At 32.2% G+C, this 13291-nt stretch overlaps 1 protein-coding gene across 1 annotated transcript in view; it reads right to left on the reverse strand.

The window, feature by feature from the left end:
• Positions 1-2174: 2174 nt before the first annotated feature.
• The window catches only part of cntd1 (cyclin N-terminal domain containing 1), a 20154-nt gene continuing 9037 nt past the window's right edge, over positions 2175-13291 (reverse strand). Inside the window, exons 4-7 of the mRNA XM_061932136.2 lie at positions 7431-7593; positions 7222-7366; positions 2425-2521; positions 2175-2351 (exon numbers count right to left, since the gene is read on the reverse strand). Of these exons, the coding sequence (XP_061788120.1) occupies positions 2241-2351; positions 2425-2521; positions 7222-7366; positions 7431-7593 (516 nt within the window). The 3' untranslated portion in view covers positions 2175-2240. The remainder of the gene's footprint in view (positions 2352-2424; positions 2522-7221; positions 7367-7430; positions 7594-13291) is intronic.

The raw sequence follows: 13291 nt of genomic DNA on the forward strand, positions 1-13291 counted from the left end.
ATATTTGGGAATGAATGGGAATATATGGGAATGAATGGGAATATATGGGAATGAATGGGAATATATGGGAATATATGGGAATGAATGGGAATATATGGGAATGAATGGGAATGTATCGGAATGAATAGGAATATATGGGAATGAATGGGAATATATGGGAATTAATGGGAATATATGGGAATATATGGGAATTAATGGGAATATATGGTAATGAATGGTAATATATGGGAATGAATGGGAATATATGGGAATGAATGGGAATATAGCGGAATAAATGGGAATGAATGGGAATATATGGGAATGAATGGGAATATATGGGAATTAATGGGAATGAATGGGAATATAGGCGAATATTTGGGAATGAATGGGAATATATGGGAAAAATGGGAATATATAGGAATGAATGGGAATATATGGGAATGAATGGGAATATATGGGAATGAATGGGAATGTATCGGAATGAATAGGAATATATGGAAATGAATGGGAATATATGGGAATTAATGGGAATATATGGGAATATATGGGAATTAATGGGAATATATGGTAATGAATGGTAATATATGGGAATGAATGGGAATATATGGGAATGAATGGGAATATATGGGAATGAATGGGAATGTATCGGAATGAATAGGAATATATGGAAATGAATGGGAATATATGGGAATTAATGGGAATATATGGGAATATATGGGAATTAATGGGAATATATGGTAATGAATGGTAATATATGGGAATGAATGGGAATATATGGGAATGAATGGGAATATATGGGAATGAATGGGAATGTATCGGAATGAATAGGAATATATGGGAATGAATGGGAATATATGGGAATTAATGGGAATATATGGGAATATATGGGAATTAATGGGAATATATGGTAATGAATGGTAATATATGGGAATGAATGGGAATACATGGGAATGAATGGGAATATATGGGAATGAATGGGAATATAGGGGAATAAATGGGAATGAATGGGAATATATGGGAATGAATGGGAATATATGGGAATGAATGGGAATGAATGGGAATATAGGCGAATATTTGGGAATGAATGGGAATATATGGGAATGAATGGGAATATATGGGAATGAATGGGAATATATGGGAATGAATGGGAATGAATGGGAATATATGGGAATGAATGGGAATATATGGGAATGAATGGGAATGTATCGGAATGAATAGGAATATATGGGAATGAATGGGAATATATGGGAATTAATGGGAATATATGGGAATGAATGGGAATATATGGGAATGAATGGGAATATAGGGGAATAAATGGGAATGAATGGGAATATATGGGAATGAATGGGAATATATGGGAATTAATGGGAATGAATGGGAATATAGGCGAATATAGGCGAATATTTGGGAATGAATGGGAATATATGGGAATGAATGGGAATATATGGGAATGAATGGGAATATATGGGAATGAATGGGAATGAATGGGAATATATGGGAATGAATGGGAATATATGGGAATGAATGGGAATGTATCGGAATGAATAGGAATATATGGGAATGAATGGGAATATATGGGAATTAATGGGAATATATGGGAATATATGGTAATGAATGGTAATATATGGGAATGAATGGGAATATATGGGAATGAATGGGAATATAGGGGAATAAATGGGAATGAATGGGAATATATGGGAATGAATGGGAATATATGGGAATGAATGGGAATATAGGCGAATATTTGGGAATGAATGGGAATATATGGGAATGAATGGGAATATATGGGAATGAATGGGAATGAATGGGAACATATGGGAATGAAGCACCTCTGTCTTAAAGCAGCTCTTCCTGAGGGTGTTTCAGTGTTATAACTTCACCTTTATCTTGACTTTTTACACCAAAATGCGTCCGTTCTCCCTTTTCTGTCTACACACTGTGTCTGCTTGTAAGTACTCTGTGTGTGTGCGCTGCCCAACATGCTCCTCTGCTCCTAAAACCTGCAATGTCACCACGTGACGACACACCGTCACGCCCGTTAAAAAAAAAAAGATTCATTAGCATGACGGTACTATACTAGTACTGGTATAACGTACCGGTACACTATGTGCGGTGTTATTGAAGCGAGACCACACCTTGCATCGCTGGTGGAAAGGTGCTAGAAGCGCAGTGAAAAAAAAAGGCAGACAGCGAGGTGTAGCGCTAAGACGAGGGGGGTTTATTGCTCCTAATAACGTACACAGTAGGAGGAGAGGCTAGACTTATCGGGTCGGCGTCTGAGGGCCCTCCACGATGAGCTTGAGGGCCACGCGGGCGAAATCGCTGATGCTTCTGGTGGAGATTCCCGTGATGTGGCTCAGCTCTTTCACCACCTGACAGCAAACACACACACACACAAGCAGTGAACACACTTGCTTTCCTTCTTCTAACGTGGCCTCGTCTTACTTCTTCCCATTCTCTGACGTGCAGGATGAAGGTTGCCACGGCGATGACACCGACCGCCAGGAGCATGCAGTCTTCAGTCACCGCCACAAACTTCTCCCTGGGATGTCAAACGGGTACTAAGTAATGAAGACTTCTCGGCCTTTAGGCAGCACACAAACTGCTTTTTTAGCGCCAAATAAATAAACCAATCTAAGTTGTGTTGATTTTTGATAAGAGGCGACATCACAAGTTGGTGCAAATGTCGATAAAGGTGGAGAACTATTTACAGTCTGCTTGCATCAGGGCCAGTGATGTGCATTATCACCACCTACAGGACTGGAGTGGGACTGTATCATTGAGGTCAGACAGACGTGTTTAGTATGGACGCTCAAATGGGACAAAATGAAATAAATAAATACATCTTTAAATGTATGTCTTTAAATGTCCAGCCGGACGAAGTGGCTGGGGAGAGGGAAGTCTGGGCTTCCCTGCTTAGGCTGCTGCCCCCGCGACCCGACCTCGGATAAGCGGAAGAAGATGGATGGATGGATTTTTAAATGACCATTTAAATGTGTCATTGTTAATTAAAATTATAATTAAATACATGAATGTGTTATCAAGTTTGTCAATTTATTTATTGGAAAAGTACAATCAAAAATGTAATTATTTAATTATTCAAATATTAAATCAATTATCTAATTATTTCACAATTTAATTAATTACTTCATCATTTAATTAATTTTTTTACATTATTTAATGTGTTGTTATTATTTCACAATTTAATGCATTTAGCTCGTTATTAATTTCATGATCTAATTGATTTGAGTAATTATTTAATGATTGATTTAATTATGTCATAAACGTGTGTGTCAGCACTTCATGAATGTATTTCATCTGTCAAACTCAGCCGTCAAAGTCAGTGGGCGGGGCTAACAGGAATACGATCCAATGAGCAAATTCAATTATTTTAATCATGAAATAATTAAATTCATCAACAAATAATTACTGTTAATCATAAAATAATGAATTAAGACATTCAATAAGTTCAGTAAGTTAATATTAAGTTAAAACAAATAGTTAATTTAATATTGAAACAATTCAATTAATAAATAAGTATAATTTTGCTTTGGTATATGGTGTCAGTTTATTACATTAAATTATTTAATGCCACATTTGTTTGTTCAATTTCCATTTTAACTAATTAATGACACATTTCAGTAATTATTTTGAGATGTATTTGTTCATTTCATTAAATAATGAAATAGATTATTAAAACATGAAATAATTACATCATGTCATAGATAAAACATTCAATAATTGTGAAACAAATAATTAAACTGTGAAATAATTAAATAATGACACATATAGTTAAATAATTAACATTTTATATCCAATCATTTAATTCCACATAATTCCACACCTTTATTTATTCAATTTCAATCTTAATGACAAATTTAAGTAACTATTTAAAGATGTATTTATTCATTTGATTATTTCAATAAATCATTTATTAAAACATTAAATAATTAAATTGTGATTTAATTAAATCATGAAATTATTAAATCATAAAATAAGTAAAACATTAAATATTTGTCAAATAAATAATTCAATAGTGAAATAATTAATTCAATATTAACACAAATACAAATATTGGTGAAAAAGTTATAATTTTACATTAAATATTTGAATGCCACATTTAAAAATACATTTCTTTGTTAAATTTTAATTTTAACTAATTAATGACACATTTAAGTAATTATTTTAAGATGTTTCTTATTTAATTAAATAATTGATTAAACATTAAATAATTAAATTGTAAAATAATCACATCATTAAATAAGTAAAACATTGAATAATTGTAAAATAAATAATTAAACTGAAATAATGAAATAAATAATTAAACTGTGAAATAATGAAATAATTAATTAAATATTGACACAAATAAAAATATTGGTTAAAAAAAAGTTATAATTTTACATTAAATGTTTAATACAACATTTAAAATTGCATTTATTTGTAAAATGTTTATTTTAACTAATTAATTACACATTATTTGAAGATGTATTTATTCATTTGATTATTTAATTCAATAATTGATTAAACATTAAATAATTAAATTGTGAAATAATCAAATCAGAAAATACGTAAAACATTAAATAATTGTAAAATAAATAATTGAACTGTGAAATAATGAAAGAATTAATTAAATATTGATACGAATACAAATATTGGTTAAAAAAGGTCTAATTTTACATTTAATGTTTTATTTTAATTTTAACTAAGTAATGACACGTTTAAGTAATTATTTAAAGATGTATTTATTCATTTGATTATTTAATTAAAACATTGATTGAAACATTAAATAATTAAATTGTGAAATAATTAAATCATAAAATAAGTAAAACATTAAATAATTGTCAAATAAATAATTAAATTGTGAAATGATTAATTAAATATTAACACAAATACAAATATTGGTTAAAAAGTTATAATTTTACATTAAATATTTTAATGCCACATTTAATACTGCATTTATTTGTTAAACTTTAATTTCAACTAATTAATGACACATTTAAGTAATTACTTTAAGATGTTTTTTCTCATTTGATTATTTAATTAAATAATTGATTAAACATTAAATAATTAAATTGTGAAATAATCAAATCAGAAAATATGCAAAACATTAAATAATTGTAAAATAAATAATTGAACTGTGAAATAATGAAATAATTAATTAAATATTGATACGAATAAAAATATTTGTTAAAAAAAGGTCTAATTTTACATTAAATGTTTTAACGCCACATTTAAAAATGCATTTATTTGTTCAATTTAAATTTTAACTAAGTAATGACACATTTAAGTAACGATTTAAAGATGTATTTATTCATATGATTATTTAATTAAAACATTGATTGAAACATTAAATAATTAAATTGTGAAATAATTAAATCATGAAATTATTAAATCATAAAATAAGTAAAACATTAAATAATTGTCAAATAAATAATTAAATTGTGAAATAATTAATTAAATATTAACACAAATACAAATATTGGTTAAAAAGTTATAATTTTACATTAAATATTTTAATGCCACATTTAACACTGCATTTATTTGTTAAATTTTAATTTCGACTAATTAATGACACATTTAAGTAATTATTTTAAGATTTTTTTTCTCATTTGATTATTTAATTAAATAATTGATTAAACATTAAATAATTAAATTGTAAAATAATCAAATCACAAAATAAGTAAAACATTAAATAATTGTAAAATAAATAATTAAACTGTGAAATAATGAAATAAATAATTAAATATTGATACAAATAAAAATATTGGTTAAAAAAGGTCTAATTTTACATTAAATGTTTTAACGCCACATTTAAAAATGCATTTATTTGTTCAATTTTAATTTTAACTAAATAATGACATGTTTAAGTAATTATTTAAAGGTGGCAGCTCCTTCCATCAGTGTGTGAATGTGTGTGTGAATGGGTAAATGTGGAAGTAGTGTCAAAGCGCTTTGAGTACCTTGAAGGTAGAAAAGCGCTATACAAGTACAACCCATTTATCATTTATCATTATGTATTTATTCATTTGATTATTTAATTAAAACATTGATTGAAACATTAAATAATTAAATTCTGAAATAATTAAATCATGAAATTATTAAATCATAAAATAAGTAAAACATTAAATAATTGTCAAATAAATAATTAAATTGTGAAATAATTAATTAAATGTTAACACAAATACAAATATTGGTTAAAAAGTTATAATTTTACATTAAATATTTTAATGCCACATTTAACACTGCATTTATTTGTTAAATTTTAATTTCGACTAATTAATGACACATTTAAGTAATTATTTTAAGATTTTTTTTCTCATTTGATTATTTAATTAAATAATTGATTAAACATTAAATAATTAAATTGTGAAATAATCAAATCAGAAAATATGCAAAACATTAAATAATTGTAAAATAAATAATTGAACTGTGAAATAATGAAATAATTAATTAAATATTGATACGAATAAAAATATTTGTTAAAAAAAGGTCTAATTTTACATTAAATGTTTTAACGCCACATTTAAAAATGCATTTATTTGTTCAATTTTAATTTTAACTAAGTAATGACACGTTTAAGTAATTATTTGAAGATGTATTTATTCATTTGATTATTTAATTAAAACATTGATTGAAGCATTAAATAATTAAATTGTGAAATAATTAAATCATGAAATTATTAAATCATAAAATAAATAAAACATTAAATAATTGTGAAATACATAATTAAATAATTAACCAAATATTGACACAAATACAAATATCGGTTTAAAAAAAAGTTATAATTTTACATTAAATGTTTAAATGCCACATTTAATAACACCTTTATTTATTAAATCCCTATTCTAATCATGTATTTATTTGATCATGTCCTGTATATATTTCTGCCCAGTGGCCTAGTGGTTAGAGTGTCCGCCCTGAGATCTGTGGGTCGTGAGTTCAAACCCCAGCCGACTATTAAACGGGAGCCATTACCTCCCTGCTTGGCACTCAGCATCAAGGGTGATGGGTCAAATGCAGAGGATCATCTCACCACACCTAGTGTGTGTGTGACTATCATTGGTACTTTAACTTCAAGGTTTTTTTTCTAGAAGACTGCCTAGACCTGTGGTCACACCTTGACCACCCAGAACCATCGCAGGTTTATCGAGCTTCGCCATCTTTGCTACATCTGCTCGCCGTTTGGCTTGGAATGTGAGGGCATAAATGCAGTGAGTGGTCCGGAGGACAGGACGGGTGCACCTCTGCTCCCTGGTGGGGTTGTGGGTCTGCGTGGTGGCGGTCAGCAGGGCGTCGTACAGGTGGCTGCGCTGCAGGCTCACCAACTGGAGGACATGGCGGCACAGGTGGTGCAGGTGCTCCACTGGGGTGGAAGGCTCGTTGAAGCCTGCACACGCACGGATGCTTCCGGTCACTTTTTACTAAGCCTCTAATGGGTTTGTTTTACTCACCCAGAACCTCCAGGAGTATTTCCACGTATGTGAGAGGGTTGGGACAGTCCAGTCGGAACTCCAAGACCTTCAGCACCATCAGCTCCGATTCCAGCACGGCCTGCTTGGAGACGTCCAGGCCGACCGAGTGCAGGAAGCGCACGGCCGTGTTGATGTCGATAATCTGCAAAAGGTTCAATCAGGTTTCCAAAGTGCGGACCATTTATATTTATATACACACACACACACACACGCATACATACATACATACATATATTAGACATGTATATGTATGTATATATATATATATATATATATATATATAAGACCTACGCAAGACCTACTGACTCAAGCACTAGACTTCGCCTCAGACTACGACTCAATCACAGGCAACGAAAGAAACATCATCATCCACGCAAAAAACTCCATTCTCATCCACAACAGTACACCATGGCAAAAAAAGAACAATGCAACATTTGACGTCACTATGGGAAGTTTTGACGGAGCAGAAACGTGTGAACTCGTTGGGAGTTTCCTCCTCTCCCAGCTCGCTAGCCTCAATCTGAACCTTGGTATTTACCGTGATGACGGACTGGCAGTGTGTCGTGCCTCGCCAAGGAGCAGCGAGAATACCAAGAAGCGCATATGCCAAATTTTCAAAGAGAACGGCCTACGGATCACGATTGAAGCCAACAAGCAAACCGTCAACTTCCTTGACGTCACTTTCAACCTGAGAAATAACAGCTACCAACCATTCACGAAACCCAACACAACACTCCAATACGTGCACCATGACAGCAACCACCCACCCACCACCACCACGAAAAGAATACCTACCTATTTCTTTACTATTGAAACAGGAAATAAATGGTCAGTACAAAGACCCAGTTTATCTAAAAAATTGGAGGCCAATAACACTTCAGTGTTACGATGCTAAGATACTGGCAAAATGTTTGGCTACACGACTTAAGTCTGTTTTGTCAAATATTATTCACCAAGATCAATCAGGTTTCCTACAAGGAAGAAACATAGGAAACAATATTAGACAGTTATTAGAAATTATAGAAAATTATAATATGGAAAATAAAAGAGGATTAATTTTTGTAGCTGACCTGGAGAAGGCATTTGACAAAATTAGCGTAGATTTTATTTGTAAAAGCTTAGTTTTTTTCAATTTTGGCAACTCCTTATTACACTGGATCAAGACGCTATATAATAAAACTAACTGTAGAATTATTAACAATGGATACATCTCTGGGACAATACCGCTATTAAGAGGTCTAAAACAAGGGTGCCCCTTGTCTCCATACTTATTTATTATTGCTATGGAAATATTGGCGATTAAAGTTAGATTAAATGAAAATATTGACGGGCTCATTAATAATAATATTGAAAGTAAAATAACAATGTATGCAGACGATACAAGCTTCTTTATCAGCCCCAATCCCCATTGTTTGCGGAACCTTCTTGATCTTTTGGATATATTTTCACAGCAATCTGGCCTTCAGCTTAATTATGATAAATGTAAAATGTTAAGGATCGGAAAACTAAAGGGAACGTCCTTTCGAATGGAATGCAAAGTGCCTGTTTTGTGGACAGATGGTCCAGTTAATATACTTGGTGTTGTTGTCCCAGAGAATCTGGAAGACCTAGGCTCAATAAATTATGATAATCGACTAAGAAAGCTGGACAAAATTATGCAATTATGGAAAGGGAAATCCTTAACCTTGTATGGTAAAATATCTATTGTCAACTCGTTAATTGTTCCTCAATTTATTTATTTGTTTTTGTCATTACCAGCTCCATCACAAAACTTTTTTAAGATTTGTGAGCGGAGGGTCTTCGATTTTGTCTGGGACGGCAAACCAGAAAAGATTAAAAGAAAGGTTTTGTACAATGAGTATGAATATGGGGGCCTGAAACTTCTCAACCTTGAAGCTATGTGTCTGTCTTTAAAAGCATCAGTTGTTCCAAAGATGTATTTCAACACTGAGTGGTACACAGGTGTCCTGTTGGACAAAAAACATGTATTTTATCAAAAGAAATTGTATCCTTTTTTACAAGTGATCCCCTCCCATTTTTCTTATGTAGAGAGTCTGCTGGGAAACATGGCGGGGTTCATAAAGGAAACAATCCACTCATGGTGGTGTTTTCAATTCTATGTGCCAGAAAAAAGAGACGATATTTTGCAGCAGATAATATGGATGAACTCTAATATTGTAATAGATGGAAAGCCTTTCTTTTGGAAAAATATGTTTGAAAGAGGAATCATTTTTGTCAATGATATTATAAATGAGAATGGTAAGATTATGAAGTATGATGAATTTATAACTATGTATGGTGATGCTTGTTCAAGCTTTTCATTTAATCAACTAACTGGAGTCATTGGGAAAAGATGGAAACAAATAATTAATTATGGAACTACTAAATTATTAGTTTGTAAACCTCTAATAAGAAATTCGAGTTGGCAAAAAGGAACTAAAATAAATAGAAAAATATATAAGTTTTATTTAATAAAGAAATCTTTGAAGGCTGCCCCATACAACACATTTGGAAAATGGGAGGACTTTTTTGACTGCCCGTTGCCGTGGGATGCAATATTCAAACTAATCTATAAAACTACTATTGATGTGCAAAATCGTTATTTTCAAATCAAAATTATTTATAACTTCTTACCCACGGGGAAAATGTTAAAATTATGGAATATGACAGAGTCAGATGACTGCCCATTTTGTTGTCAGGAGTCTGAATCCACCCTGCATTTGTTTTGGTATTGTCATATTGTGTCTTCCTTTTGGGTGGAAGTTGAAAAAATGTTTTTAAGGATTGGTTTGTTTATGAAGCTTGATGTGGTTTCTGTTATTTTGGGAGAGTTCATTGACAATCATGATTTAATCAATTGAATTATAGTACTCGGTAAAAGGTTTATTTTGAAGGCCAAAAACAGATATTCACTTAGTATTACTTTCTTTAAAACATTTATTCAGTATTTTTTAACTTTAGAAAGTTACATGGTTGAAAACGATAATGATGCCAAAAAACATAAAAAAAGATGGGAAGTCCTCAAAGGCTTATGTTGAAAGTGTAATTATGTTTATAGATTATATGCTATCTGTTGTTGTATTCCCTAACTTTTAGTGACCTGAACATAAGCTGGACTGTAAATACTTTTTTTGTTTTCGTTTTTAAAATGTAATTTTGTTTATAGATTATATGCAATCTGTTGTGTTCCAAAATTTTATGTTTTTTTGTTTTGTTTGTTTGTTTGTTTGTTTTCTCAGTGTACATGAATGAAGGTGTGTGTTGCTGGACCCGACTTGGACATTATCTGGACTGGACCTGGTTTAAAAAAAAAAAAACAACAACCTTTAAACAAAGCTAATTTCATTTACGGCCAGGTCTGGTGAAGATAAGGTCCTTTCTTTCTTTTTTTATTTATTTATTTTATTTTTATTTTTTTATAGATAGGATAAATAAATATTTTCTTGGATAAAGAGGAAAGTAAACAATATAAAAATAATTACATAAGGGAGAAAAGGGAAAGAAAAAATAGTAATTAAATGAAAATGTTAGTGGACCAGCAGCACAAACAATCAAGTGTGCTTCAGGGACTGTGTTGTGTCCCTTGCAGAAGTGTTGACCATGTTGTGGAAACCAGAATATTGTTGGCAGAAAGAAACAACCCCTTTTGTGTGAGTGGGTGTGTGTGAGTGTGAATAGGGGAGGGAGGGTTTTTTTTTCTGGGTTGATGCACTAGTTGAAAGTGTATCGTGTGTTTTTTTCTATGTTGATTTAATAAAAAATAAAAAAATTAAATTAAAAAAAAAAGAAAAAAAAAAAAAGAATACCTACCGGAATCAATAAAAGGCTATCGATGCTGTCATCTAGCAAAGCTGAATTTGACCAAGCAACCCCCCCGTACCAAAAAGCCCTTGATGAAAGCGGATACAATTTCACCCTCACCTATGAACCCACGCCAGGAAACCAGCCAAAAAAGAACAGAAAACGAAACGACATCATCTGGTACAACCCCCCATACAGCAAAAACGTCTCAACTAACATTGGACACAAATTCCTCAATCTGATCGACAAACACTTTCCCAAAGACAACACCCTAAGAAAAGTATTCAACAAGAACAACATTAAATTGAGCTATAGCTGCATGAACAATATACGACAAATCATCTCAAACCACAACAAAACAATTGCAAATGAGCCGTCGGCCCCCAGACAGAGCGACTCCAAAACCAACAAAGACTGTAACTGTCGAAAGAAACCTGATTGCCCTCTCAACGGGGGGTGCTTACAAGCATCAGTTGTCTACCAATCTAAGGTAATACGCAAGGACATTAACACATCCGACACATATGTAGGATTAACCGAGGGAGAATTCAAAACCAGATGGAACAATCACAAGGCTTCTTTCAGGAACAAAAACCTGCGAAATACCACAGAACTCAGCAAACACATTTGGGACCTCAAAGACAATAATGTTGAATATTCAATAACATGGCAAATTCTTGCATCCAGCACACCTTACAATAGTGGTAATAAAAGATGCAACCTATGCTTGAAAGAGAAACTGTTTATTATTTACCGTCCAGACCTGTCATCCCTCAACAAGCGCAGCGAAATTGTAACAACATGCCGCCGCGGAAACACCTCCTAGGTAACACATGAGCCAATCACCACGCCCCTAGGCCAGCCTGTACCCACCCACTCTGTGCCCTATATAAACCATGGTATGTGAATGCTCCCATTAAAATCTCCTGATGATTGAGGGTACCCCCCCTCATGAAACAGGCCTGTAGAGATGAAGTAGTCTTGTGATTTTTTTTCCCACACATACATATATATATATATATATATATATATATATATATATATATATATATATATATATATATATATATATATGTATGTCTTGTGATTTTTTTCCCACACATACATATATATATATATATATATATATATATATATATATATATATATATATATATATATATATATATATATATATATATATATATATATATATATATATATATATATATATATATATGTATGTGTGGGGAAAAAAATCACAAGACTACTTCATCTCTACAGGCCTGTTTCATGAGGGGTTCCATCAATCATCAGGAGATTTTAATGGAAGCATTCACATACCATGGTTTATATAGGGCACAGAGTGGGTGGGTACAGGCTGGCCTAGGGGCGTGGTGATTGGCTCATGTGTTACCTAGGAGGTGTTTCCGTCTGTGGCGGCATGCTGATACAATTTCGCTGCGCTTCTTGAGGGATGACGGGTCTGGACGGTATATAATAAACAGTTTCTCGATACAATTTCGCTGCGCTTGTTGAGGGATGACAGGTCTGGACGGTATATAATAAACAGTTTCTCTTTCAAGCATAGGTTGTATCAGCATGCCGCCACAGACGGAAACACCTCCTAGGTAACACATGAGCCAATCACCACGCCCCTACGCCAGCCTGTACCCACCCACTCTGTGCCCTATATAAACCATGGTATGTGAATGCTTCCATTAAAATCTCCTGATGATTGAGGGAACCCCTCATGAAACAGGCCTGTAGAGATGAAGTAGTCTTGTGATTTTTTTTCCCACACATACATATATTGCGCTCTACTACGGTATCGAGCACTATTTTTTGGATAACCTTATTAAGACATATATATATATATATATATATATATATATATATATATATATATATATATATATATATATATATATATATATATATATAGTATTGGGTTTGAAAATGAAAAATATCAAATTGGCCCCCGCATGCATGGATTTTTCAGAGTGTGGCCCTCAGTGGCAGTGGTTTGGAACCCCCCTGGCTGAAATAAAGCAGGTGTG

The sequence above is a fragment of the Nerophis lumbriciformis genome, linkage group LG39, assembly GCF_033978685.3.
Source record: "Nerophis lumbriciformis linkage group LG39, RoL_Nlum_v2.1, whole genome shotgun sequence".
Taxonomy (NCBI): Eukaryota; Metazoa; Chordata; class Actinopteri; order Syngnathiformes; family Syngnathidae; genus Nerophis; species Nerophis lumbriciformis.